The 27,901-nt window shown below is 49.3% G+C and overlaps 1 protein-coding gene across 7 annotated transcripts in view; it reads left to right on the top strand.

The window, feature by feature from the left end:
• The window catches only part of ndel1 (nudE neurodevelopment protein 1 like 1), a 65,586-nt gene extending 39,710 nt beyond the window's left edge, over nucleotides 1-25,876 (top strand). The window contains exons 2-10 of one of the 7 annotated variants that reach the window (XM_031894084.1): nucleotides 9,516-9,613; nucleotides 10,211-10,364; nucleotides 11,608-11,756; nucleotides 13,116-13,252; nucleotides 19,100-19,273; nucleotides 19,907-19,998; nucleotides 22,004-22,170; nucleotides 22,325-22,359; nucleotides 24,231-25,876. In XM_031894084.1, the coding sequence (XP_031749944.1) occupies nucleotides 9,516-9,613; nucleotides 10,211-10,364; nucleotides 11,608-11,756; nucleotides 13,116-13,252; nucleotides 19,100-19,273; nucleotides 19,907-19,998; nucleotides 22,004-22,170; nucleotides 22,325-22,359; nucleotides 24,231-24,238 (1,014 nt within the window). In that variant the 3' untranslated portion in view covers nucleotides 24,239-25,876. 7 annotated transcript variants of the gene reach the window in all.
• Nucleotides 25,877-27,901: the final 2,025 nt, after the last annotated feature.

Genomic DNA, 27,901 nt, shown 5'->3' with positions numbered 1-27,901 from the left:
GGGCTGTAAGGTGCCACAGACAGTCACTATTTATTGGGCTGGGGGGGGGGGCTGTTTGTGCCTCTGGGTACTGGGAATGCCAGGGGGGCTGTAAGGTGCCACAGACAGTCACTATTTATTGGGCTGGGGGGGGCTGTTTGTGCCTCTGGGTACTGGGAATGCCAGGGGGGCTGTAAGGTGCCACAGACAGTCACTATTTATTGGGCTGGGGGGGGGCTGTTTGTGCCTCTGGGTACTGGGAATGCCAGGGGGGCTGTAAGGTGCCACAGACAGTCACTATTTATTGGGCTGGGGGGGGCTGTTTGTGCCTCTGGGTACTGGGAATGCCAGGGGGGCTGTAAGGTGCCACAGACAGTCACTATTTATTGGGCTGGGGGGGGGGCTATTTGTGCCTCTGGGTACTGGGAATGCCAGGGGGGCTGTAAGGTGCCACAGACAGTCACTATTTATTGGGCTGGGGGGGCTGTTTGTGCCTCTGGGTACTGGGAATGCCAGGGGGGCTGTAAGGTGCCACAGACAGTCACTATTTATTGGGCTGGGGGGGGGCTGTTTGTGCCTCTGGGTACTGGGAATGCCAGGGGGGCTGTAAGGTGCCACAGACAGTCACTATTTATTGGGCTGGGGGGGCTGTTTGTGCCTCTGGGTACTGGGAACGCCAGGGGGGCTGTAAGGTGCCACAGACAGTCACTATTTATTGGGCTGGGGGGGGCTGTTTGTGCCTCTGGGTACTGGGAATGCCAGGGGGGCTGTAAGGTGCCACAGACAGTCACTATTTATTGGGCTGGGGGGGCTGTTTGTGCCTCTGGGTACTGGGAATGCCAGGGGGGCTGTAAGGTGCCACAGACAGTCACTATTTATTGGGCTGGGGGGGCTGTTTGTGCCTCTGGGTACTGGGAATGCCAGGGGGGCTGTAAGGTGCCACAGACAGTCACTATTTATTGGGCTGGGGGGGCTGTTTGTGCCTCTGGGTACTTGAACTCTTATTATGAATCCCAATTTATTCCTGGATGTATGTATATGAAAGTTGTTATAACCTGCATTGCCTCTGCCCGCAGCCTGTTCCCTGTACCCACTACCCCTTTCCTTGCAGTTCCAGACAGCGGCAGAATCAGATGATGTTACACAACCCTGTGACTCAGCAGGGTGCTGGGTGCCAGCTGGACTGGGTGCAGAGTAACGGGAGACGCAGGGGAATGATCTATTCGTGGATCTGTTTGTACTGAGTAACCCAATTGCCTCCTGCCTGGGCTCAAATCATTCAGGGTGGGAGGAAAACCCGGCTGAGGGGGAGAGAGGGGCAGAACTGGGGGTGATTTGGGGATAGTGAGGTGCATATATATAAAGCATTTAATTACTGCCCATGCCCTGCGCCCCCTCCCCAGTTACTGGGGTGTTTCCCTGCCTCTGGGCCCAGTCCCTGCAGGGTATAGTAGTTCTGCTGCTTCAGGTTCAATACAGAGGAATAGAAAAAGGACCTTCTGTCTATAATTGCATGCTGGGTATTGTAGTTGTATATTAAGCTTAGCTGTAGGCTAATAGTAAGATACAAACTACATTACCCAGCATGCACTGGGACAGGCATGTCAGAGAAATACAACTTTGGCTAGTTTCAAATCTACAAACTCGCCAAGGCAACAAAAACTAGCCCAAATATGTAACTTGGCGGGATTGTACTTTGAAAACCCACATGGGCTTTAAATTAGTAGCCCAATTTGGCGAAAATCCCGCCAACCCTGGAAGGGAGAGCCTTTTCTCTCCAGGCACTAAGGTGTTAAATACGTGACGCGAGGGGCGAGGCCTGGCGCTGTGCGTCACTAGTCTGAGCCCCGCCCGTTGGTGACGTTGCACGCTGTGTGGCTGCCGGAAGGGACAGGAGCCGGGAGAGCGGGGCGGGAGGTGAGTGTCGGGGGGCGCCGCCTGGGTATCGGGGTGTCGGGCTCAGTGTGAGGGAGGGGCCTGAGATGTGGGGGTGACAGTGTGTTACTGGGGTGGGAGGGGCATTATCACTGACACTGAGGGGCGGTGCCTGGGGTATTAGGGTGTCAGGCTGTTTCTCACTGGGGTGCCGGGATATTGCGGGGTGATAGGTTGGTGTTTAGGCGGCTCTGAGGGGAGGCACATTAATGGGGTGCCAATCAGATAGGGAGGTGCAGTGCCTGGATTGGTGGGGTGCCAGGCTGATACAGAGGGGAGGGGCCTATATTATTGGGGTGCCAGGCTGATACAGAGGGGAGGGGCCTAGATTATTGGGGTGCTGGGCTGATACAGAGGGGAGGGGCCTAGATTATTGGGGTGCTGGGCTGATACAGAGGGTAGGGGCCTATATTATTGGGGTGCCAGGCTGATACAGAGGGGAGGGGCCTAGATTATTGGGGTGCTGGGCTGATACAGAGAGGAGGGGCCTAGATTATTGGGGTGCTGGGCTGATACAGAGGGGAGGGGCCTATATTATTGGGGTGCCAGGCTGATACAGAGGGGAGGGGCCTATATTATTGGGGTGCCAGGCTGATACAGAGAGGAGGGGCCTAGATTATTGGGGTGCCAGGCTGATACAGAGGGGAGGGGCCTATATTATTGGGGTGCCAGGCTGATACAGAGGGGAGGGGCCTATATTATTGGGGTGCCAGGCTGATACAGAGAGGAGGGGCCTAGATTATTGGGGTGCTGGGCTGATACAGAGGGGAGGGGCCTATATTATTGGGGTGCCAGGCTGATACAGAGGGGAGGGGCCTAGATTATTGGGGTGCCAGGCTGATACAGAGGGGAGGGGCCTAGATTATTGGGGTGCTGGGCTGATACAGAGGGTAGGGGCCTATATTATTGGGGTGCTGGGCTGATACAGAGGGTAGGGGCCTATATTATTGGGGTGCTGGGCTGATACAGAGGGTAGGGGCCTAGATTATTGGGGTGCTGGGCTGATACAGAGGGTAGGGGCCTATATTATTGGGGTGCCGGGCTGATACAGAGGGGAGGGGCCTAGATTATTGGGGTGCCGGGCTGATACAGAGGGTAGGGGCCTATATTATTGGGGTGCCGGGCTGATACAGAGGGGAGGGGCCTATATTATTGGGGTGCCAGGCTGATACAGAGGGGAGGGGCCTATATTATTGGGGTGCCATAGCCTTTAGGCTGGAGTTATGTATTTAACTGTGTTATTGAGGTGACTAATACTGGGGGGGGGGTGTATATTTTATTTGGGAGACCAGGTTGCTACTGACAGTACTGACAGTGCCTGTATTTTCGGGGTGACAGACTGGTACTGAGGGTCGGTGCCTATGTTATTGGGGTGACAGAGCCGGTGCCACGGTGGGCATGTGCCAGAGTCTGTGCCACTGTGGGTATGTGCCTGAGCCGGTGCCACTGTGGGTATGTGCCTGAGCCGGTGCCACTGTGGGTATGTGCCTGAGCCGGTGCCACGGTGGGTATGTGCCTGAGCCGGTGCCACGGTGGGTATGTGCCTGAGCCGGTGCCACGGTGGGTATGTGCCTGGGCTGGTGCCACGGTGGGTATGTGCCTGGGCTGGTGCCACGGTGGGTATGTGCCTGAGCCGGTGCCACTGTGGGTATGTGCCTGAGCCGGTGCCACGGTGGGTATGTGCCTGAGCCGGTGCCACGGTGGGCATGTGCCTGAGCCGGTGCCACGGTGGCATGTGCCTGAGCCGGTGCCACGGTGGGCATGTGCCTGAGCCGGTGCCCGGGCATGTGCCTGAGCCGGTGCCACGGTGGGCATGTGCCTGAGCCGGTGCCACGGTGGGCATGTGCCTGAGCCGGTGCCACGGTGGGCATGTGCCTGAGCCGGTGCCACGGTGGGCATGTGCCTGAGCCGGTGCCCTGAGCCGGTGCCACGGTGGGCATGTGCCTGAGCCGGTGCCACGGTGGGCATGTGCCTGAGCCGGTGCCACGGTGGGCATGTGCCTGAGCCGGTGCCACGGTGGGCATGTGCCTGAGCCGGTGCCACGGTGGGCATGTGCCTGAGCCGGTGCCACGGTGGGCATGTGCCTGAGCCGGTGCCACGGTGGGCATGTGCCTGAGCCGGTGCCACGGTGGGTATGTGCCTGAGCCGGTGCCACGGTGGGTATGTGCCTGAGCCGAAGCCACGGTGGGTATGTGCCTGAGCCGGTGCCACGGTGGAATAATGGGCACGGAGAGGGGCACACACATGATGCCAAGCTGCCGGAGCTGCAGAAGAGTGGCACAGTGGCGTTGGAGTATTTGGGCACCGGGATGGTGACTTTGCTGCCAGGGTAGTGGCTTTAGGATTCCCGGCAGTCGCGGTGTTGATGGCGTCTGTGCCTCCCCCCCCCCTTGGTGTGCAGATTCCTACACTGAGGGATGAGGAGGCTCAGCAGTGGGGGCTTCTGTGACAGCTGACTCTGTAGTCCCACCTCAGGCCTCTGGCTATTGGCTGGCTCGGGGAGGGGACAGTTTTGACATCAGTGATTGGCTCTGCCCGAGGTCACTCAGGACTTGTGTTTTGTCTGCGGCCATAGTTGTAAGCTGACACGTCTGAGCCCTCAGTCCCTGCCTTCTGCCCTCGGAGAGGGAGTGTTTATTTGCCTGGATACCATGGTAGGTAAAAATACTTCCCCGGCTCTGCCCTTAACTCACTCCCATGGATAAAGGTGCTCGCTGCCGCCACGCTGCTGTTTGGCACGGGAAACGGCTGTAAATGCCCTTAGATCCGCTGAGTTCTGACTGAGAGACTTCTCTTAAAGGGACGGATTTATTTTTACACTTGGGGATCTGCCTTTGTTTTGCCTGAGAAGTGGCTCCGTCTGGATGTTCGGAGGCTCCCGGGAGTTCCTATTGCAACTGGGTAAATATTTCGCTGCCGTTGTGCCAGTGTGTTGGCAGCTCAGTAACAGGGCTTGGCGTTCTCCTGTGCCCACCGGTATGGGCATTGGGCTTCCCGCGGGGGTTTGGTGGGTTCTAGTAGCTCCAGCAGGGAGTAGCTGTGTTCCTGATGTTGCTGAACTACCCAGACAGGGTTACAGTTGTGTAGTAGTGAAGCATCTGTGTGCATTGGGAGTATGGAGATTAGATTGTAAGCTCTGTGGTGCAGGAATGTGTGTGCTGTTGTGCTGCGCTGTTGCATATGTCGGTGCTATAAAGCCAATAGACTATGTGCTTCAGTTTTATGGCTTTGCAGAACCGGCTGGGCTGAATCATTGGCAGTCACTAGCCCCCTGGCCAGGAAACAGGCCAACCTGTGTGTGCCCTCGGGCGCCCAGGGGCGTATTTATCATTGTGCCGCATCTCTGTCTCTTGTGCTTCCGACGCCTTTATTCAGCGGGATGTGTCAGTCTGGGCCCAAAATACCCCCAGCGGGGGGGCAAGTCACGGCTCCTTGGCAGTTGTGTTAGAGGTAAATCTCTCCCATTCACCCCCACGGGAGTCGCCCCATTCAGAACTAATTGAGCCTTATTGCCCCACCCTGCCGGCCATTTGTCTACCTGCTGTAAATAGAGTCTGTGCTGTAAGGTGGGGCGCGCGCCCCCCCAGGGCTGATTGCTAGGACTGGCTATGTAACCAGCATGGGGGCTAACGTAATATTAAAGGGCAAGTTCAGCTGGTAGGGCGGCTGTGTGTGCCGGACACTGTACTCTGCACATATAGGGATATCTATTTCAGTGAGAAGGGTTAAAGTTAGTGACCCCCAAACTGTGTGTCATGGAGCAGTGGGAGGGGGGCCCAGCCAGGTAGGGAGAATATTGGGGGTGCTGCCTATTTATGGGGGCCATAAAAGAACGGATCTTCTCCCAATGTGCCCACCTAGGGTGGCAGATAAGGCTAATTTGGCTGTTTAGCCCCAGGGCCAAGCGATCACATTAAACGGGGGACATAGGCCGTCGGAGCGAGGACCACCCGATCCGATGGGAGAATCAAACCTGCCTGATTGAGATGTGCCCAATTTTAGGCCAGATGTGGGACGGGGTTGGAGGCCCCCGACCCTTGGTGCTGTTTTATTTAAGGGTAGGCAAGCTGCACTCAGTCGGGGGTACTTGTTGTAGTTCAGCAACAACTTTTTACAGCAGGAACAGGAAGCTGCTCCTGGAATCCCCCGGCTGGTTGGCCAATAAAAGCAACACATGGATATGAGCAGTCAGTATCTCCTTACAGATACACTAAAGGGTAACTAAACCCTGTTAGTATAGCTATGTGGCTGGGCCTGCGGAAGGGTCCTGGCTATTGGCCCATATCGGATTACAAGCCCTGCTGTGGGTTAGGGTTTCACACTCAGTGGGGGGTAAGTTAAATGGGCCGTATCTAATACCAAGAGGGATTAACCCTTTCCCATGCTATAAAGGCACCGCCCAGCGGGAGGGGCATAGAGACTGCCTGTTGGTGTTTGGTACATATCTATCCCCGGGCTGCGTGTTTATCAGTAAAATGAGGAAGAATCACATCACATGCTAAAAACCGCTCCGTCAGGAGTCACACGCGTGTCCTGCGTCGCTCGGCTGCATTGCTGCGCTGGATTCCCTGCTGCCTGCCCTGACTTGGCTGCTGGAACCTTTCATTGCAACGGTGCTGCCCTTTGAGCAAATTAGATTGTAAGCTCCGTGGGACGGCGACCGTGGTGCCTTGTAGCCGCCTGCGGAACCCCAAGCTCTGAGCCTGCCCAGCTTTAGCCATCTCGGCCCGTTACACAGAGGCGCTCATGTGACTGCTGTTGGGCGCCAGGAATGGAGACTTGGGAGGCGACTTTTTGAATCCAGAGGAATAACCGCCCCGCGCGTGAGTTGCCTCAGCGTTGCATCACCCCGGCCTTTGGTGGGAGCCTTCCCATACGTTTCCTAAAGAGAATTCCGGCAGGATGATATCATGGGGGGGCAGGGAGGCTGCTTGGAATTCCATCTCCGGCACAGGAACTCAGTTGTGCGGACCCCTCACTGAATCGCAGCCTCGACTCCTGGAGCAGAAGCACAATATGTTTTTGGGTTTATTTCCCCTTTATATATATATATATATATGTAATATTCTTACCTATATTAGCCCCCTTTCTCCCTCTTCCCCTGCACAAAGCAATGGTGGCCTAGGAATTCTGCCCTTCTCTGGGTGTATTATATAACCCTAGTATATACTCACCCTGTGCTTTACTTGCCCTTGCCTCAAATCATTGCCCTCTTTATAACCACAGAGCTGACGCTTCCCTTGGGCACAGCTGGGACGCATACAGCAAACCTGGTATTTATTTCAGTTACTGTAATTAGAAGTGCTTCGTTATGACTTATAACTTACTGACCACCACTTAGTCCATTGTGCCTTAAAGGAAAAAGAAAGGTAAAGTCACTTGGGGGTGCCAAAATGTTAGGCACCCCCAAGTGACTTTAACCGCCTACCTTTTACCCCGGGCTGGTGCCGCTGTCAGGAGAAAATAGCACCAGCCCGGGGTAGCTGCCGGCGCTTCCTCCTTCCGGCTTCGCTGCGCGCGCATGCGCAGTAGAGTGAAAAGCCGAACTTAAACATTTAAGTCGGCTTTTTCGCTCTACTGTGCATGCCCAGCCACCGGCAGTTTAGGAAGTGGAAGGCGGAAGGAGGAAGTGCTGCGCTCCAGGTGCCCCGGGCTGGTGCTATTTTCTCCGAACAGGGGCACCAGCCCGGGGTACAAGGTAAGCGGTTAAAGTCACTTGGGGGTGCTTAACATTTTGGCACCCCCAAGTGACTTTGCCTTTCCTTCCCCTTTAAGGTGGCCACACAGGTAGACCTAAGCAGCCAATTAAGTCCTTCAGACCAATTTGGAAGGCCTACCTGACTGATATCTGCCCGTATATGGGCCCCTAACAGGCCTACCTGACTGATATCTGCCCGTATATGGGCCCCTAACAGGCCTACCTGACAGATATCTGCCCGTATATGGGTCCCTAACAGGCCTACCTGACTGATATCTGCCCGTATATGGGCCCCTAACAGGCCTACCTGACTGATATCTGCCCGTATATGGGCCCCTAACAGGCCTACCTGACAGATATCTGCCCGTATATGGGTCCCTAACAGGCCTACCTGACTGATATCTGCCCGTATATGGGTCCCTAACAGGCCTACCTGACTGATATCTGCCCGTATATGGACCCCCAACAGGCCTACCTGACTGATATCTGCCCGTATATGGGTCCCTAACAGGCCTACCTGACTGATATCTGCCCGTATATGGACCCCCAACAGGCCTACCTGACTGATATCTGCCCGTATATGGGCCCCTAACAGGCCTACCTGACAGATATCTGCCCGTATATGGGTCCCTAACAGGCCTACCTGACAGATATCTGCCCGTATATGGGTCCCTAACAGGCCTACCTGACTGATATCTGCCCGTATATGGGTCCCTAACAGGCCTACCTGACTGATATCTGCCCGTATATGGGTCCCTAACAGGCCTACCTGACTGATATCTGCCCGTATATGGGTCCCTAACAGGCCTACCTGACTGATATCTGCCCGTATATGGGTCCCTAACAGGCCTACCTGACTGATATCTGGCCCCCAACAGGCCTACCCGACCAATATCTGCCTGTATATGGGCCCCCAACAGGTTTGATTTTCCCGTCAGATCGAGGCCACATTGGCTCATTGATAATGTACTCGGTCCAATGGCCCCTGTGTCTGTCATTGTGATTAGATTGTCGGCCTGATATTGCCCACCTTAGGGTATACTGGGAGAAGATCTGCTCGTTTGGCGAATGTTACAGTGATTGTGTTTTACTCTTAAATTGTCCTTGATTTCTATTAATGTTCATATTTAGCAACATGTGATTGGTGCATCAGCAGTGGGGCCTTTGTTTGGGCAGTGTGAATGCTTCTCATGCCCCTCTGTGTAAGGAAACGGTTAAAGGGGTTGTTCATCTTTAAAAATGAAATATGAGACATTTTAAATTATTTTGCTTTTGGTTCAGCAGCTCTCCAGTTAAATTTTAGCAAGCTATCTGATGCTAGGGTCCAGTTTAACCTAGCAACCAGGTAGTGGTTTGAAAGAGAGACTGGTATATGAATAGAGGACAGCCATGATATAAAGATGAGGAATAAAAAGTAACAATAACAATAAAACTGGAGCCTCACAGAGCAATAGGGTTTGGCTGCCGGGGTCAGTGACCCCAATATGAAAACTGGAGTCAGAAGAGGAAGGCAAATAATGAAACTAGACCAATTACAAAGTTGCCAAGAATATGGTGTTCTATATAACAAACTAAAAGTTAACGTAAAGGTGACCCCACCCCTTTATGGGGGGCCGCAGAGGTGTGAATGTGTGGGGGCGGGTTGGGGAACATTAATATATCCAGCCTTTACTTGTTCCCTATTGAAGCCACAAACATCTCTATTTATCTGTAATGGAGCCTGACGCTTTCATGTCCCGTATAAATCCCCACAGAAGCTCTGCTAATCTTCCCTCCTTCAGGCGCAACAAGTGTGACTTGCTTTACAGCTGTCACAATACTGTTCCAACGCTTGCCTTACGCCGCACAATCCTCTCTGATTTGTTTCCCCTCCATTAGCCCCCTCCTTTCCCATCTCTTGCAGATTTCCTTAACCATGGAGAACGAGGAAATCCCTGAATTCCTGAGCCCCAAGGAGGAGATTGTCTATTGGCGGGAGCTGGCAAAGAGACTGAAACAGAGGTATTTTCATTGGTTCCCAGCCCTTTTGTTATTCAGCGACTAAATGGGGCATTCTTTGCCCCGGTCCTGCCCCTTGGAACTGTGCCTGGGAAAGCACGTTTGTAACCGACGCCATTGAAACCCGTTTGTACCATCCCAGTTTAACCAGATGGGAAGGAAAACCCCTCGCATTAACCCCTCAGCGTGCAGCTTGGCCACGGTTAAAGGGGTTGTTTACCTTTGAGTTAATTTATAGTATGATGTAGAGAGTGATATTCTGGGATAATTTGCAATTGGTCTTCCAGAGAGTTAAATAGTTGAAAAACTACAAAAAATAAAGACCAATTGCAAATTGTCTCAGAATATCAATGTTTATATCAGACTAAAAGTTAATTATAAGGTGAACATCCCCTTTAAAGGAAAGTAGGGAGTGAGTCCTGGCCAGTGTGACATCTTGTTTTTGGCTTGACTTGCCCTTTATGTCAGAATAAAGGGCAAGTTACTTAGGGAGATGCCCTTTATCTTTGTGTATTGTGTGCAATAATGAATTGAATATTGATATACAATAGGCTACAATCGGCACCAATAGCCAACCGTAACTGGCGTTTCTCTCCTTAGTTACCAAGAGGCCCGCGATGAACTGATAGAGTTTCAGGAGGGGAGCCGAGAGCTGGAGGCCGAGCTGGAAACGCAACTGGTGCAGGCGGAACAGAGAAACCGGGATTTGTTATCTGATAACCAAAGGCTAAAGTGCGAGGTGGAGTCACTGAAGGTAAAGGGCTCTTTTACTGGCCAATTGTTGTATATCTGTCTCTCTCTGGCCTTCTCCATTGGCACATACCTGCACAATATTTTGCCCCCTATTGTAAAACATAGGGATATTATAAGTCCCCGAGGAGTTCCTTATAATATATAGTGAATAAAGTGCCCCCTATTGTAACATATAGGGATATTATAAGCCCCCGAGGGGTTCCTTATAATATATAGTGAATAAAGTACCCCCTATTGTAACATATAGGGATATTATAAGTCACAGAGGAGTTCCTTATAATATATAGTGAATAAAGTACCCCCTATTGTAACATATAGGGATATTATAAGCCCCCGAGGGGTTCCTTATAATATATAGTGAATAAAGTGCCCCCTATTGTAACATATAGGGATATTATAAGTCCCCGAGGAGTTCCTTATAATATATAGTGAATAAAGTGCCCCCTATTGTAACATATAGGGATATTATAAGTCCCCGAGGAGTTCCTTATAATATATAGTGAATAAAGTGCCCCCTATTGTAACATATAGGGATATTATAAGTCCCCGAGGAGTTCCTTATAATATATAGTGAATAAAGTGCCCCCTATTGTAACATATAGGGATATTATAAGTCCCCGAGGAGTTCCTTATAATATATAGTGAATAAAGTACCCCCTATTGTAACACTTAGGGATATTATAAGCCCCCAAGGGGTTCCTTATTATATATAGTGAATAAAGTACCCCCTATTGTAACATATAGGGATATTATAAGCCCCCAAGGGGTTCCTTATAATATATAGTGAATAAAGTACCCCCTATTGTAACATATAGGGATATTATAAGCCCCCGAGGAGTTCCTTATAATATATAGTGAATAAAGTACCCCCTATTGTAACATATAGGGATATTATAAGCCCCCGAGGAGTTCCTTATAATATATAGTGAATAAAGTGCCCCCTATTGTAACATATAGGGATATTATAAGCCCCCGAGGAGTTCCTTATAATATATAGTGAATAAAGTGCCCCCTATTGTAACATATAGGGATATTATAAGCCCCCGAGGAGTTCCTTATAATATATAGTGAATAAAGTACCCCCTATTGTAACATATAGGGATATTATAAGTTCCCGAGCTCCGTTTATAAGGATATCATTTACAGTTTGGTCCCATAGGGAAATGACCCAACTGTATATTACAGTGCTATAAAGGTTCCATTCACCATCGCCCATAGTAACCCCTTGGGGCCCTTTATTGTAGGAGAAGCTAGAGCACCAGTACGCACAGAGCTACAAACAGGTGTCGCTGCTGGAGGATGAGTTGGCCCGCGCTCGCAGCATAAAGGATCAGTTGCACAAGTACGTGAGGGAGTTGGAGCAGGCCAACGACGACTTGGAAAGAGCCAAAAGGTGAGTTATGGACTGGGAGGGGGCAGTCTCTATTGCAACTCCAGCCATGGCTTGGCCGTCCCACAGTGGGCTGGAAAAGGTTCATACTATGTAGTTCTATACATGCTGTTGTTGTACTTGGCATTTATGGGTGAAGACACACAGAGCTACTAGTAGCAGCTACTGAAACAGACAGTGCTGATCATTTACTGATAATTGTCTCTACGTGTGTTTAGCCGAGGCAATTCTCATTACTGTCTATGGCAGGGGAATTTCTGCCATTTAGTAGCTGCTACTAAGTAGCTCTGTGTGTCTTCACGCTTTCACATGGTATCCCAGACATTCGGGGTGCCAGTTAGTGCCATGTAATGCAGGAGCGTGCCCACAGTGCTACCTTAAGAGCAATTTGTCACTGTGACTTTTTAAAAAGTTGGGGCAACTAATCTGCACGCTGAAAATGAGCACGTGATTTGTCTCGACTAAGTTAATTAAAAGTAGCAGCAACTAATTGCCCTGTGTGTCTTTGCCCTAAAGGAATTTGTTTATTTATCCCCATAGTTTTATGTTTTAGGGTGAAGATACCCAGAGCTACTTAGTAGCAGCTACTTGTCACGGCTACTAAACTCCAGAATATCCCCCACCATAGACAATACTGAGAATTGCCCCTGCTAAAACACACGTAGAGACAATTATCAGTAACTGATCAGCACTGTCTGTTTTAGTAGCCATGACAAGTAGCTGCTACTAGTAGCCCCGTGTGTCTTCACCCTTAATGGGTGTTAATGGGATAAACTGGACAGAGCAGCTTCTCCCCCACAATTCAGGCCCTTTTATTGCGGATTCCGATAAATGGTGTCACAATCAGTGATGTCATTGGGCAGTTTGGGATTGCCGGGAAGCGTCTCCATAAATCTGTTTCTCTGCCGCACTGCTTAGCACCCAATGTATTTCCTATCAATCATTCTGGGCGTGGCTAAGGAGCTTTATAAATAGGCCCCAGCCTGCGAGATGCGTGGGCGGCAGTAGGGATGTGTCTCTGTCTGTCACTTCTGTCTGCAGGGCGGCGGCGTCAGGCAGGATATGAACACAATAACTCCCTGTTCTCTATTAATTGGGGATCTTATTCATACGGTTATTTATAGTAAGGGACGCTGCCCTGTCACTATATCTGCGCGTTACGTAACGTTCCCGGGGGGCAGCGAGGGTTCCCTACAATGGCAGCCAAGCAGGTACTTGCCCTTTAGTGGAAGTGAGAGTTCCATTCACTGCGAGTTCTCACTCAGTACGTGCAAATCCTTTATTACATAACTGCTGTCAGCGCAGTACAACTGGGTTCCTGTGAAACTGTAACCCGACGCCTTTCTCTGTCCCCCCCCGTAGGGCGACCATCGTGTCTCTGGAAGACTTTGAACAAAGGCTGAATCAGGCCATCGAAAGAAACGCTTTCTTGGAGAGCGAGTTGGATGAAAAGGAGTCTTTGTTGGTGTCGGTGCAGAGGCTGAAAGACGAGGCGCGAGGTATAATTAGAAACCATATATTGGCGGTTATTCTACCTGGGGCACAATAGGCGGGCGCGCCACTTTCCCCTGTAAGGGTTTGTTATTCTCCTCCCATAAACACACAATACAATTTAGTGTCACTTAGAACCTGTATTGCTGCGGCGGTGCGGGAGTCGCATTTCACAGTACAGGGTTCTAATAATAGGAATATTTATACACCGTGTATGTGTGTGAGTGTATATGTGTGAGTGTATACATACGGCAGGAGTGTATATGTGTGAGTGTATACGTATGGCAGGAGTGTATATGTGTGAGTGTATACATACGGCAGGAGTGTATATGTGTGAGTGTATACGTATGGCAGGAGTGTATATGTGTGAGTGTATACATACGGCAGGAGTGTATATGTGTGAGTGTATACGTATGGCAGGAGTGTATATGTGTGAGTGTATACGTACGGCAGGAGTGTATATGTGTGAGTGTATACGTACGGCAGGAGTGTATATGTGTGAGTGTATACGTATGGTGGGGGTGTATGTGTGTGCGAGTGTATATGTGTGTGTGTATAGGTACGGCAGGAGTGTATATGTGTGAGTGTATACGTACGGCGGGGGTGTATATGTGTGTGAGTGTATGTGTGTGAGTGTATGTGTGTGAGTGTATAAGTGTGAGTGTATATGTGTGAGTGTATAAGTACGGTGGGGGTGTATATGTGCAAGTGTATAAGTACGGTGGGGGTGTATATGTGCAAGTGTATACGTACGGTGGGGGTGTATATGTGCAAGTGTATACGTACGGCGGGGGTGTATATGTGTAAGTGTATACGTACGGTGGGGGTGTATATGTGCAAGTGTATACGTACGGTGGGGGTGTATATGTGCAAGTGTATACGTACGGTGGGGGTGTATATGTGCAAGTGTATATGTACGGCGGGGGTGTATATGTGTAAGTGTATACGTACGGTGGGGGTGTATATGTGCAAGTGTATACGTACGGTGGGGGTGTATATGTGCAAGTGTATACGTACGGTGGGGGTGTATATGTGCAAGTGTATACGTACGGTGGGGGTGTATATGTGCAAGTGTATATGTACGGCGGGGGTGTATATGTGTAAGTGTATAAGTACGGTGGGGGTGTATATGTGCAAGTGTATACGTACGGTGGGGGTGTATATGTGCAAGTGTATACGTACGGCGGGGGTGTATATGTGCAAGTGTATACGTACGGCGGGGGTGTATATGTGCAAGTGTATACGTACGGTGGGGGTGTATATGTGCAAGTGTATACGTACGGTGGGGGTGTATATGTGCAAGTGTATACGTACGGTGGGGGTGTATATGTGCAAGTGTATACGTACGGTGGGGGTGTATATGTGCAAGTGTATAGGTACGGTGGGGGTGTATATGTGCAAGTGTATAAGTACGGCGGGGGTGTATATGTGCAAGTGTATAAGTACGGCGGGGGTGTATATGTGAGTGTATATGTACGGCGGGGGTGTATATGTGAGTGTATATGTACGGCGGGGGTGTATATGTGAGTGTATACGTACGGCGGGGGTGTATATGTGAGTGTATACGTACGGCGGGGGTGTATATGTGAGTGTATACGTACGGTGGGGGTGTATATGTGAGTGTATACGTACGGCGGGGGTGTATATGTGAGTGTATACGTACGGTGGGGGTGTATATGTGAGTGTATACGTACAGTGGGGGTGTATATGTGAGTGTATACGTACGGCGGGGGTGTATATGTGAGTGTATACGTACAGTGGGGGTGTATATGTGAGTGTATACGTACGGCGGGGTGTATATGTGAGTGTATACGTACGGCGGGGGTGTATATGTGAGTGTATACGTACGGTGGGGGTGTATATGTGAGTGTATACGTACAGCGGGGGTGTATATGTGAGTGTATACGTATGGCGGGGGTGTATATGTGAGTGTATACGTACAGTGGGGTGTATATGTGAGTGTATACGTACGGCGGGGGTGTATATGTGCAAGTGTATACGTACGGCGGGGGTGTATATGTGAGTGTATACGTACAGTGGGGGTGTATATGTGAGTGTATACGTACAGTGGGGGTGTATATGTGAGTGTATACGTACGGCGGGGGTGTATATGTGTAAGTGTATACGTACGGTGGGGGTGTATATGTGCAAGTGTATACGTACGGCGGGGGTGTATATGTGCAAGTGTATACGTACGGCGGGGGTGTATATGTGCAAGTGTATACGTACGGTGGGGGTGTATATGTGCAAGTGTATACGTACGGTGGGGGTGTATATGTGCAAGTGTATACGTACGGTGGGGGTGTATATGTGCAAGTGTATACATACGGCGGGGGTGTATATGTGAAAGTGTATACATACGGGGGGTGTATATGTGCGAGTGTATACATACGGCGGGGGTGTATATGTGTGAGTGTATACATACGGCGGGGGTGTATATGTGCGAGTGTATACATACGGCGGGGGTGTATATGTGCAAGTGTATACATACGGCGGGGGTGTATATGTGAAAGTGTATACATACGGCGGGGGTGTATATGTGCAAGTGTATACATACGGCGGGGGTGTATATGTGAAAGTGTATACATACGGGGGGGTGTATATGTGCGAGTGTATACATACGGCGGGGGTGTATATGTGCGAGTGTATACATACGGCGGGGGTGTATATGTGCGAGTGTATACATACGGCGGGGGTGTATATGTGCGAGTGTATACATACGGCGGGGGTGTATATGTGCAAGTGTATACGTACGGTGGGGGTGTATATGTGCAAGTGTATACGTACGGTGGGGTGTATATGTGCAAGTGTATACGTACGGTGGGGGTGTATATGTGCAAGTGTATATGTACGGCGGGGGTGTATATGTGCAAGTGTATAAGTACGGCGGGGGTGTATACGTGAGTGTATATGTACGGCGGGGGTGTATATGTGAGTGTATACGTACAGTGGGGGTGTATATGTGAGTGTATACGTACGGTGGGGGTGTATATGTGAGTGTATACGTACGGTGGGGGTGTATATGTGAGTGTATACATACGGCGGGGGTGTATATGTGAGTGTATACGTACGGCGGGGGTGTATATGTGAGTGTATACGTACGGTGGGGGTGTATATGTGAGTGTATACGTATGGCGGGGGTGTATATGTGAGTGTATACGTACAGTGGGGGTGTATATGTGAGTGTATACGTACGGCGGGGGTGTATATGTGAGTGTATACGTACGGTGGGGGTGTATATGTGAGTGTATACGTACGGCGGGGGTGTATATGTGAGTGTATACGTACGGCGGGGGTGTATATGTGAGTGTATACGTACAGTGGGGGTGTATATGTGAGTGTATACGTACGGTGGGGGTGTATATGTGAGTGTATACGTACGGCGGGGGTGTATATGTGAGTGTATACGTACAGTGGGGGTGTATATGTGAGTGTATACATACGGCGGGGGTGTATATGTGAGTGTATACGTACGGCGGGGGTGTATATGTGAGTGTATACGTACGGCGGGGGTGTATATGTGAGTGTATACGTACGGCGGGGGTGTATATGTGAGTGTATACGTACAGTGGGGGTGTATATGTGAGTGTATACGTACGGCGGGGGTGTATATGTGAGTGTATACGTACAGTGGGGGTGTATATGTGAGTGTATACGTACGGTGGGGGTGTATATGTGCAAGTGTATACGTACGGTGGGGGTGTATATGTGCAAGTGTATACGTACGGTGGGGGTGTATATGTGCAAGTGTATATGTACGGCGGGGGTGTATATGTGCAAGTGTATAAGTACGGCGGGGGTGTATATGTGAGTGTATATGTACGGCGGGGGTGTATATGTGCAAGTGTATACGTACGGTGGGGGTGTATATGTGCAAGTGTATACGTACGGTGGGGGTGTATATGTGCAAGTGTATATGTACGGCGGGGGTGTATATGTGCAAGTGTATAAGTACGGCGGGGGTGTATATGTGCAAGTGTATATGTACGGCGGGGGTGTATATGTGAGTGTATACGTACAGTGGGGGTGTATATGTGAGTGTATACGTACGGCGGGGGTGTATATGTGAGTGTATACGTACAGTGGGGGTGTATATGTGAGTGTATACGTACGGCGGGGGTGTATATGTGAGTGTATACGTACAGTGGGGGTGTATATGTGAGTGTATACGTACAGTGGGGGTGTATATGTGAGTGTATACGTACGGCGGGGGTGTATATGTGCAAGTGTATACGTACGGCGGGGGTGTATATGTGAGTGTATACGTACGGCGGGGGTGTATATGTGAGTGTATACGTACAGTGGGGGTGTATATGTGAGTGTATACGTACGGCGGGGGTGTATATGTGCAAGTGTATACGTACGGCGGGGGTGTATATGTGAGTGTATACGTACGGCGGGGGTGTATATGTGAGTGTATACGTACGGCGGGGGTGTATATGTGAGTGTATACGTACAGTGGGGGTGTATATGTGAGTGTATACGTACGGCGGGGGTGTATATGTGAGTGTATACGTACAGTGGGGGTGTATATGTGAGTGTATACGTACGGCGGGGGTGTATATGTGTAAGTGTATACGTACGGCGGGGGTGTATATGTGCAAGTGTATACGTACGGCGGGGGTGTATATGTGCAAGTGTATACGTACGGTGGGGGTGTATATGTGCAAGTGTATACGTACGGTGGGGGTGTATATGTGCAAGTGTATACGTACGGTGGGGGTGTATATGTGCAAGTGTATACGTACGGTGGGGGTGTATATGTGCAAGTGTATACGTACGGTGGGGGTGTATATGTGCAAGTGTATATGTACGGCGGGGGTGTATATGTGCAAGTGTATAAGTACGGCGGGGGTGTATATGTGAGTGTATATGTACGGCGGGGGTGTATATGTGCAAGTGTATATGTACGGCGGGGGTGTATATGTGCAAGTGTATAGGTACGGTGGGGGTGTATATGTGCAAGTGTATAAGTACGGCGGGGGTGTATATGTGCAAGTGTATATGTACGGCGGGGGTGTATATGTGAGTGTATACGTACAGTGGGGGTGTATATGTGAGTGTATACGTACAGTGGGGGTGTATATGTGAGTGTATACGTACAGTGGGGGTGTATATGTGAGTGTATACGTACGGTGGGGGTGTATATGTGAGTGTATACGTACGGTGGGGTGTATATGTGAGTGTATACGTACGGCGGGGGTGTATATGTGAGTGTATACGTACGGCGGGGGTGTATATGTGAGTGTATACGTTCGGTGGGGGTGTATATGTGAGTGTATACGTACAGCGGGGGTGTATATGTGAGTGTATACGTACGGCGGGGGTGTATATGTGAGTGTATACGTACAGTGGGGGTGTATATGTGAGTGTATACGTACAGTGGGGGTGTATATGTGCGAGTGTATACATACGGCGGGGGTGTATATGTGCGAGTGTATACATACGGCGGGGGTGTATATGTGCGAGTGTATACATACGGCGGGGGTGTATATGTGCGAGTGTTATACATACGGCGGGGGTGTATATGTGCGAGTGTATACATACGGCGGGGGTGTATATGTGCGAGTGTATACATACGGCGGGGGTGTATATGTGCGAGTGTATACATACGGCGGGGGTGTATATGTGCGAGTGTATACATACGGCAGGGGTGTATATGTGCGAGTGTATACATACGGCAGGGGTGTATATGTGTGAGTGTATACATACGGCGGGGGTGTATATGTGTGAGTGTATACATACGGCGGGGGTGTATATGTGCGAGTGTATACATACGGCGGGGGTGTATATGTGCGAGTGTATACATACGGCAGGGGTGTATATCATGGCTGTGCCCTTATTATTTTGCGCAGACTTGAGGCAGGAATTAGCCGTACGGGAGAGACAGACGGACGGCACGAGGAAATCGGCCCCCAGTTCGCCCACTCTGGACTGTGATAAAACCGACTCGGCCGTGCAGGCTTCTCTCTCCCTCCCAGCGACCCCCGTGGGCAAAGTATCCGATAACAGCTTCACCCCACCCAAAGGTTGGTCTGGTTTCTGCGCCGCCGCAAAGGGGCTTTCCTTCATCTGCGGGGGGGGCAGGGTATTTAGTGGGCGTCCCCCAAACAAACCATAATTGCCCCAGTGACGGCAAGTACATGGAATGGGACTCTCCGCATCTCCGGGGTGGATTTTCCCTGGTTTGTTTAGGGGAATCCCTGTAGAGCTGCAGGCTTCTCTCTTTAGTATGTTATAGAATGAATAGGGTTTAGTTCCCCTTTAAAAACCCCAAGAAGCAGCTGAAATTTACTGAAACGGGATTTCCTTTAGTAAGATGGAGTGCACTGACAGCTGCTGCTAGGGGCCCATATCACTCCTTACCGGGGCCCGGGGGGGTAGCTTTGCTCTGCATATCCGGGTCTCACAGTAACAATAGATATTGAAGGGTTAGTTCCCCTTTTAACTTTTTATATGATATTATGGTAAACATTGATATTCTGAGATAATTTGCTATTGGTCTTCGTTTTATATTTTTATGGTTTTCCAGTTATTTAGCTTTTTGTTCAACAGCTTTCCGTTTTAGCAGCTATCTGGTTGCTAGGGTCTTGTTTATCTAGCAACAAACTGGGTGCCAGTTAGCGCATGTGGAGTGACGCCATGTTTCCTTTCTGTTGCAGGGATACCAAACGGTTTCGGAACAACGCCACTTACACCTTCTGCCCGAATATCAGCACTTAACATTGTAGGGGACCTGCTGAGGAAAGTCGGGGTAAGTAATTATGGTGGAGAAGAACTTTTAAAGGGGAACTAAACCCTGCTGCACGGCTCAAACTAACGTTACTCAGCTGTTGCCGGACTACAAATCCCAGAATAATGTAACATATAATAAAGGGTGAGGCATGCTGGGAGCTGTAGTCCAGCAACATCAGGGCTGTATTCTTAAAGCAATATTGCCCAATACAGGTCCTTTTCAAAAAATTAGCATATTGTGATAAAGTTCATTATTTTCTGTAATGTACTGATAAACATTAGACTTTCATATATTTTAGATTCATTACACACAACTGAAGTCGTTCAAGCCTTTTCTTGTTTTAATATTGATGATTGTGGCATACAGCTCATGAAAACCCAAAATTCCTGTCTCAAAAAATTAGCATATCATGAAAAGGTTCTCTAAACGAGCTATTAACCTAATCATCTGAATCAACTAATTAACTCTAAAAACCTTAAAAAGATTCCTGAGGCTTTTAAAAACTCCCAGCCTGGTTCATTACTCAAAACCGCAATCATGGGTAAGACTGCCGACCTGACTGCTGCCCAGAAGGCCATCATTGACACCCTCAAGCAAGAGGGTAAGACACAAAAAGAAATTTCTGAACAAATAGGCTGTTCCCAGAGTGCTGTATCAAGGCACCTCAGTGGGAAGTCTGTGGGAAGGAAAAAGTGTGGCAGAAAACGCTGCACAACGAGAAGAGGTGACTGGGCCCTGAGGAAGATTGTGGAGAAGGACCGATTCCTGACCTTGGGGGACCTGCGGAAGCAGTGGACTGAGTCTGGAGTAGAAACATCCAGAGCCACCGTGTACAGGCGTGTGCAGGAAATGGGCTACAGGTGCTGCATTCCCCAGGTCAAGCCACTTTTGAACCAGAAACAGCGGCAGAAGTGCCTGACCTGGGCTACAGAGAAGCAGCACTGGACTGTTGCTCAGTGGTCCAAGGTATGTCATTCGGAAATCAAGGAGCCAGAGTCTGGAGGAAGACTGGGGAGAGGGAAATGCCAAAATGCCTGAAGTCCAGTGTCAAGTACCCACAGTCAGTGATGGTCTGGGGTGCCATGTCAGCTGCTGGTGTTGGGCCACTGTGTTTTATCAAGGGCAGGGTCAATGCAGCTAGCTATCAGGAGATTTTGGAGCACTTCATGCTTCCATCTGCTGAAAAGCTTTATGGAGATGAAGATTTCATTTTTCAGCATGACCTGGCACCTGCTCACAGTGCCAAAACCACTGGTAAATGGTTTACTGACCATGGTATTACTGTGCTCAATTGGCCTGCCAACTCTCCTGACCTGAACCCCATAGAGAATCTGTGGGATATTGTGAAGAGAAAGTTGAGAGACACAAGAGCCAACACTCTGGATGAGCTTAAGGCCGCTATTGAAGCATCCTGGGCCTCCATAACACCTGAGCAGTGCCACAGGCTGATTGCCTCCATGCCACGCCACATTGAAGCAGTCATTTCTGCAAAAGGATTCCCGACCAAGTATTGAGTGCATAACTGAACATAATTATTTGAAGGTTGACTTTTTTTGTATTAAAAACACTTTTCTTTTATTGGGCGGATGAAATATGCTAATTTTTTGAGATAGGAATTTTGGGTTTTCATGAGCTGTATGCCACAATCATCAATATTAAAACAAGAAAAGGCTTGAACTACTTCAGTTGTGTGTAATGAATCTAAAATATATGAAAGTCTAATGTTTATCAGTACATTACAGAAAATAATGAACTTTATCACAATATGCTAATTTTTTGAAAAGGACCTGTAAAACTTTCCCCCAATGAGAATCCCAGCTGATGTGAGTAAATCCGGCTCCCTGTTCTCTGTTCCTGCAATTGGAGTTGGGAGCAATAAGCACAGTTTCCCAGCACTGAACAAGTCTGTCCCTTTAACAACCACTTTAACTCCTAGCCCCCCCCCCCCCACTCAGACCCCCCCCCCTTCCCCCCAGGACGCTGCATACTGGGAAGTAACTTTTGCTTTCTCTTCCCCCCCCAGGCCTTGGAATCTAAATTAGCGGCATGTAGGAACTTTGCCAAGGACCAGGCGTCTCGGAAATCCTACGCACCTGTCGGCTTGAACAGCAGCGGTGGCGGCAGCAGCGCATTAAACAGCAGCGGGGTAAAATACTCCCACGCGGGGCACACGTCATTCTTCGACAAGGGGTAGGTTCCGACATGAGCAGCAGCGCCGTACAAACCTAGAACCCCCCAATTAATCTGTATCCAGAACAATAAAGGCCACGCTTAACCATTGTACATGCCCATTGGCCAGAGCCCTGCAGGCTGAAATAATCTGTGTTTTCTTCCCCTTTACTAGGCAGGAGAAGGTCATTTTCCCCACGTTGTTTATGGGTAATGAAACCGTAGCCAATAAGCTGCATGCTGGTGTCTCTGGGTGATAGAATTAACCCTTCATAACTTGAGATTTCTTGACTAATCGCATGGGGGCAGCTCTGTAACCAGCGCTCTCTGCCGTCTGTATGGGGTAGGAAGGAGAGTTGGACGGTTTGGTTTAAGTTGGCCTTGGGCAACGTGCTAGTAACCCTTTAAGGGGCGGTTCACCTTTAGATTAACTTCTAGTATGTTATAGAATGGCCTGTTCTTAGCAACTTTGCTATTGGTCTTCATTTTTTTTATTTTGTATGGTTTTTAAATTGTCTATTGCTCTGTGAGGCTGCAGCTTTATTGTTTTTGTTACTTTTTATTCCTTATTTTTTTATTTGGGCTCCTCCCCTCTCTTTTAAATCACTGCCTGGTTGCTAGGTTAAATTGGACCCTAGCAACCAGATAGCCGCTGAATTTCCAAACTGGAAATCCACGCCTGCCAACAAAATTGCCTTATCACTATTTAGGGCCTGATTGTTTTAAAACAACAGTACCAAATTAATTGGCTGTTTAGCCGCCACGGCCTTGGCGCGACATTAAGTGGCCCCCATAATAACTGCCCCCCCCCCGGCTGCTGTTTAGATATCAGTAGCTGCTTTGCATTGCAGAACTGGACCCTGCCTTCTCACCTCCTCAGCACAAAAGGAGTAGTTAATACTGTGCTGTGTGTTGGGTGGGGGTAAGGTAAAAGCACGGGGTAGCTTTGCATAGAGACCTTTATAACTGCCCCGGGGTATTTTATCCCTGTTAAAATGGCCACCCTGCCCCACAGAGCTCGGTGGAATTACCCTTTTATTACTGAGATTTAGAATCTTAGTAAATAAGCAGTGCCCATGTTGTGCCCCTTGCCCTGTATGTTTGGGCAACACCTGAGTCAATAAACACTGGGGGTTCATTACACACAGTTGGGGGGGGGGGGCCCACGTTGTTACTTTCTTCCACTATTGCCAGTGACTGGCTGCAGGGGGCAACGTCCATCTTTAAACCGCTGCCTGGTTGCTAAGGTAAATAAGCCCCTAGCAACCAGATACCTGCTAAAATACCAATTGGAGAGCTGCTGAACAAAAAGCTAAATAACCATAAAAAAGGACCAATTGCAAATTGTCTCAGAATATCTACCTCATATAAAAGGTTAATTTAAAGGTGAACTTCCCCTTTAAGCAACGCCGAGGTGCCTATAAATAAGTTCCCGCCCAGCCTGTAAGGACTTGATCCAACAGGGACCCGTGTCTGGTTCTGCCGGGAACTTAATGACTGATTCAGCCTTAGAAGCCAGCGCGGATCTGAAGGGAACGCTTGCTGTGGGGCTCATTCCTTCCAATGATACGTGCCCCCCCCCGGGCATAGCGACTGCTCTGTATTAACCATGTAATGCTCAGAATGGAGTTACATGGACAGGCCTAACACCCTTGTTGCCCCCCCATAGGCCATGTACAATTCCTATGGCTGATTTGTTACAGTGGGGGGCCGCTGGGTGTTTCTGCTTGGGACGAGGGATATGGGGGGGGGGGTCTATTGAGCCTTTACTGATTGTGCTTTGGGGTGCTAGGTCCCTCTCTCTGTGTGTTCATCCTAACAGAGCATGTCCCCCCCCCCAATAACCCTGTTAGTAGTGCCCCCCCTGCGCAGTATAAATGGCCCCCCAGGGAGCAGCCATTTATATACTATTTCTGTATGAGCTCTGTTAGTATGAATATACATCCCCCCCATAGAGACTGGATCCTTACTGTACAACTGTGGGAAATAGGGGGGTGAACCCTAAAATATCCTTGTGTAGCTCCTTTCAGTACCCCCCCCCCCCAATAACTGTTCATTTATTCTTCTTCTTTCTATTTCAGGGCAGTAAACGGTTACGACCCCCCAGGAGTTCTGGGATCGCGGCCCCCGTCCCCCCCGGGAATGCTTCCGCTTAGCGTATGAGACGGACGGAAACTTTATTTTATTTTTATTTTTTTTTTTGGGCGAGAGAACAAAAACTTGCTACGGTTTCAACCACTTTTGCTGCCTCCGCTCACCCCGGCAGACAAGGGGTTAACCCCCCCTCTCAGTGAGTGGAATGTGGGGGGCTGCGCTGCATTAACCCTTCTGCTGCCTCTCGGGTGCTCTGTAAGGACCTCGTCCTCCGCTTCCGCCCGGGGGGGTCGAGCCGCCGGCGCTACCATGGTAACGTGAGCATTGACTCCACGCACACCCCCCCCCCCCCCCAATGAATTGCCTGACCTGACGCAGCAGGTGGAGACGAGACCTGCCAAGTACTACTTTTTGGGGGGTCCTGGGGGCTCCCCAGATCAGAATCATCCCCTCTACGTTACAGGGTTACTCACGTCGGCGCTTGTTTATAGTTCAACAGTGTTGTCGGAATCTATTTTGCTGTGTTACAAATAGGGCTTTAATCGGACCCGCTGGGTCGCTCGGTACCATTGTGGTCTTTCCAGCTCTATATATATCTATATATTTGTGTATCTATTTGCCCCTGTCTTCATGTGCCCCGCCCCCCACTCACAAACACACGTAGATCCCGCCCCCTTTGCCCTGTGTCTGTACCAGTCTGATCCATTCTCAGCCCCCCCCCCCGGCTCATTGGTTCCTTCCTGCACATTACTTTTAAAGCACACTTACTTTTAACCCCTCGTTAGCTAATATATATATATATGTACATACGTTTCTGCCCCGCCCCCCGTTCTCCATGTTGAAGTTGTGATATTGACGGTTTACATTTTCCTCCCTCTTTTTTTTTTTTTCTCGTTTTTATTGTACATAGATTTGTAAACATAATATTTTTGGCCTGAGATATTTGTACATAACTCGGGCGCTGTAGCTATATTTATTGAGAATTCTATACGGCATGTTGCAAGGAAGGGGATCGGCGCCAACGCGCGCATAAGGGAAAGAAAAGAGAAACGGACTGGGCATCACGGTTTGCGATGAAACGGTGAATATTTTTAAAAAAGAATAAAAAATCTTCAACGTGTAAAATGGGGAATTTCATTCAGTGAGTTGGGGAGAGAAGAGCGTGTTTGTGTGTAGCAGTGCATGATGGGAGTATCTAGGGGACCCCTATCAATGTGGATGGGGCAGGGATTGGATCATAAGTGGCAGAACCAGGACACACGATTGGTGGATTCAACCAAAGCCTGAACCTTCTATTGCACCAATGCCTGTTGCTCCGCCTACATTTCCCTTATTCAGCCCCTGCGGAACCTTCTATTGCACCAATGCCTGTTGCTCCGCCTACATTTCCCTGATTCAGCCCCTGCGGAACCTTCTATTGCACCAATGCCTGTTGCTCCGCCTACATTTCCCTTATTCAGCCCCTGCGGAACCTTCTATTGCACCAATGCCTGTTGCTCCGCCTACATTTCCCTGATTCAGCCCCTGTGGAACCTTCTATTGCACCGACACCTGTTGCTCCGCCTACATTTCCCTGATTCAGCCCCTGCAGAACCTTCTATTGCACCGACACCTGTTGCTCCGCCTACATTTCCCTGATTCAGCCCCTGCAGAACCTTCTATTGCACCGACACCTGTTGCTCCGCCTACATTTCCCTGATTCAGCCCCTGCAGAACCTTCTATTGCACCGACACCTGTTGCTCCGCCTACATTTTCCTGATTCAGCCCCTGATTGGGGCAAACATAGCCGAGTCCTCCAGCGCCAGATGCCTGGATTCAATATAATGGACTGGGGATCAGCAGAACTGGAAATCTAAATGTCATTGGCCTGTGTGTGTACGAGGGGTTAAAGGGTTGGCCAGCGAGTGAGTGGGTCAGGCCTGGAGGTAAGTGCAGCCCTGCACTCATCTTGCCCATTAGTGTCTGTCTGTTACCCTCAGGGGGGTGAATTTACAAGGGTTTCTGCCATATTAAAGGAATAGGGAGGGATAATGTACCCCCTACTGTAAATGATAAGGATATTAGCAGTCACTGAGGGGTTCTGTGCCCCCCATATAAAGGCACAAGGCTGCAGGCTGAGTTATACAGGGAACTCTGAGTATCACTCATGTATTATAAGGGATAATGTACCCCCTACTGTAAATGATAAGGATATTAGCAGTCACTGAGGGGTTCTGTGCCCCCCATATAAAGGCACAAGGCTGCAGGCTGAGTTATACAGGGAACTCTGAGTATCACTCATGTATTATAAGGGATAATGTACCCCCTACTGTAAATGATAAGGATATTAGCAGTCACTGAGGGGTTCTGTGCCCCCCATATAAAGGCACAAGGCTGCAGGCTGAGTTATACAGGGAACTCTGGAGTATCACTCATGTATTATAAGGGATACTGTACCCCCTACTGTAAATGATAAGGATATTAGCAGTCACTGAGGGGTTCTGTGCCCCCCATATAAAGGCACAAGGCTACAGGCTGAGTTATACAGGGAACTCTGAGTATCACTCATGTATTATAAGGGATAATGTACCCCCTACTGTAAATGATAAGGATATTAGCAGTCACTGAGGGGTTCTGTGCCCCCCATATAAAGGCACAAGGCTGCAGGCTGAGTTATACAGGGAACTCTGAGTATCACTCATGTATTATAAGGGATAATGTACCCCCTACTGTAAATGATAAGGATATTAGCAGTCACTGAGGGGTTCTGTGCCCCCCATATAAAGGCACAAGGCTGCAGGCTGAGTTATACAGGGAACTCTGAGTATCACTCATGTATTATAAGGGATAATGTACCCCCTACTGTAAATGATAAGGATATTAGCAGTCACTGAGGGGTTCTGTGCCCCCCATATAAAGGCACAAGGCTGCAGGCTGAGTTATACAGGGAACTCTGAGTATCACTCATGTATTATAAGGGATAATGTACCCCCTACTGTAAATGATAAGGATATTAGCAGTCACTGAGGGGTTCTGTGCCCCCCATATAAAGGCACAAGGCTGCAGGCTGAGTTATACAGGGAACTCTGAGTATCACTCATGTATTATAAGGGATAATGTACCCCCTACTGTAAATGATAAGGATATTAGCAGTCACTGAGGGGTTCTGTGCCCCCCATATAAAGGCACAAGGCTACAGGCTGAGTTATACAGGGAACTCTGAGTATCACTCATGTATTATAAGGGATAATGTACCCCCTACTGTAAATGATAAGGATATTAGCAGTCACTGAGGGGTTCTGTGCCCCCCATATAAAGGCACAAGGCTGCAGGCTGAGTTATACAGGGAACTCTGAGTATCACTCATGTATTATAAGGGATAATGTACCCCCTACTGTAAATGATAAGGATATTAGCAGTCACTGAGGGGTTCTGTGCCCATATAAAGGCACAAGGCTGCAGGCTGAGTTATACAGGGAACTCTGAGTATCACTCATGTATTATAAGGATAATGTACCCCCTACATACATAGATAGTTAAAGGAACAGTAACACCAAAAAATAAAAGAGCTTTAAAGTAATAAAAATATAATGTGCTGCTGCCCTGCACTGGTAAAACTGGTGTGTTTGCTACAGTAACACTACTATAATTTATATAATAAGCTGCTGTGTAGCCCCG

This window comes from Xenopus tropicalis, chromosome 10, assembly GCF_000004195.4.
Source record: "Xenopus tropicalis strain Nigerian chromosome 10, UCB_Xtro_10.0, whole genome shotgun sequence".
NCBI lineage: Eukaryota > Metazoa > Chordata > Amphibia > Anura > Pipidae > Xenopus > Xenopus tropicalis.
Note: the sequence above shows the minus strand (reverse complement) of the source record. Positions and strands in the feature narration are given on the sequence as shown.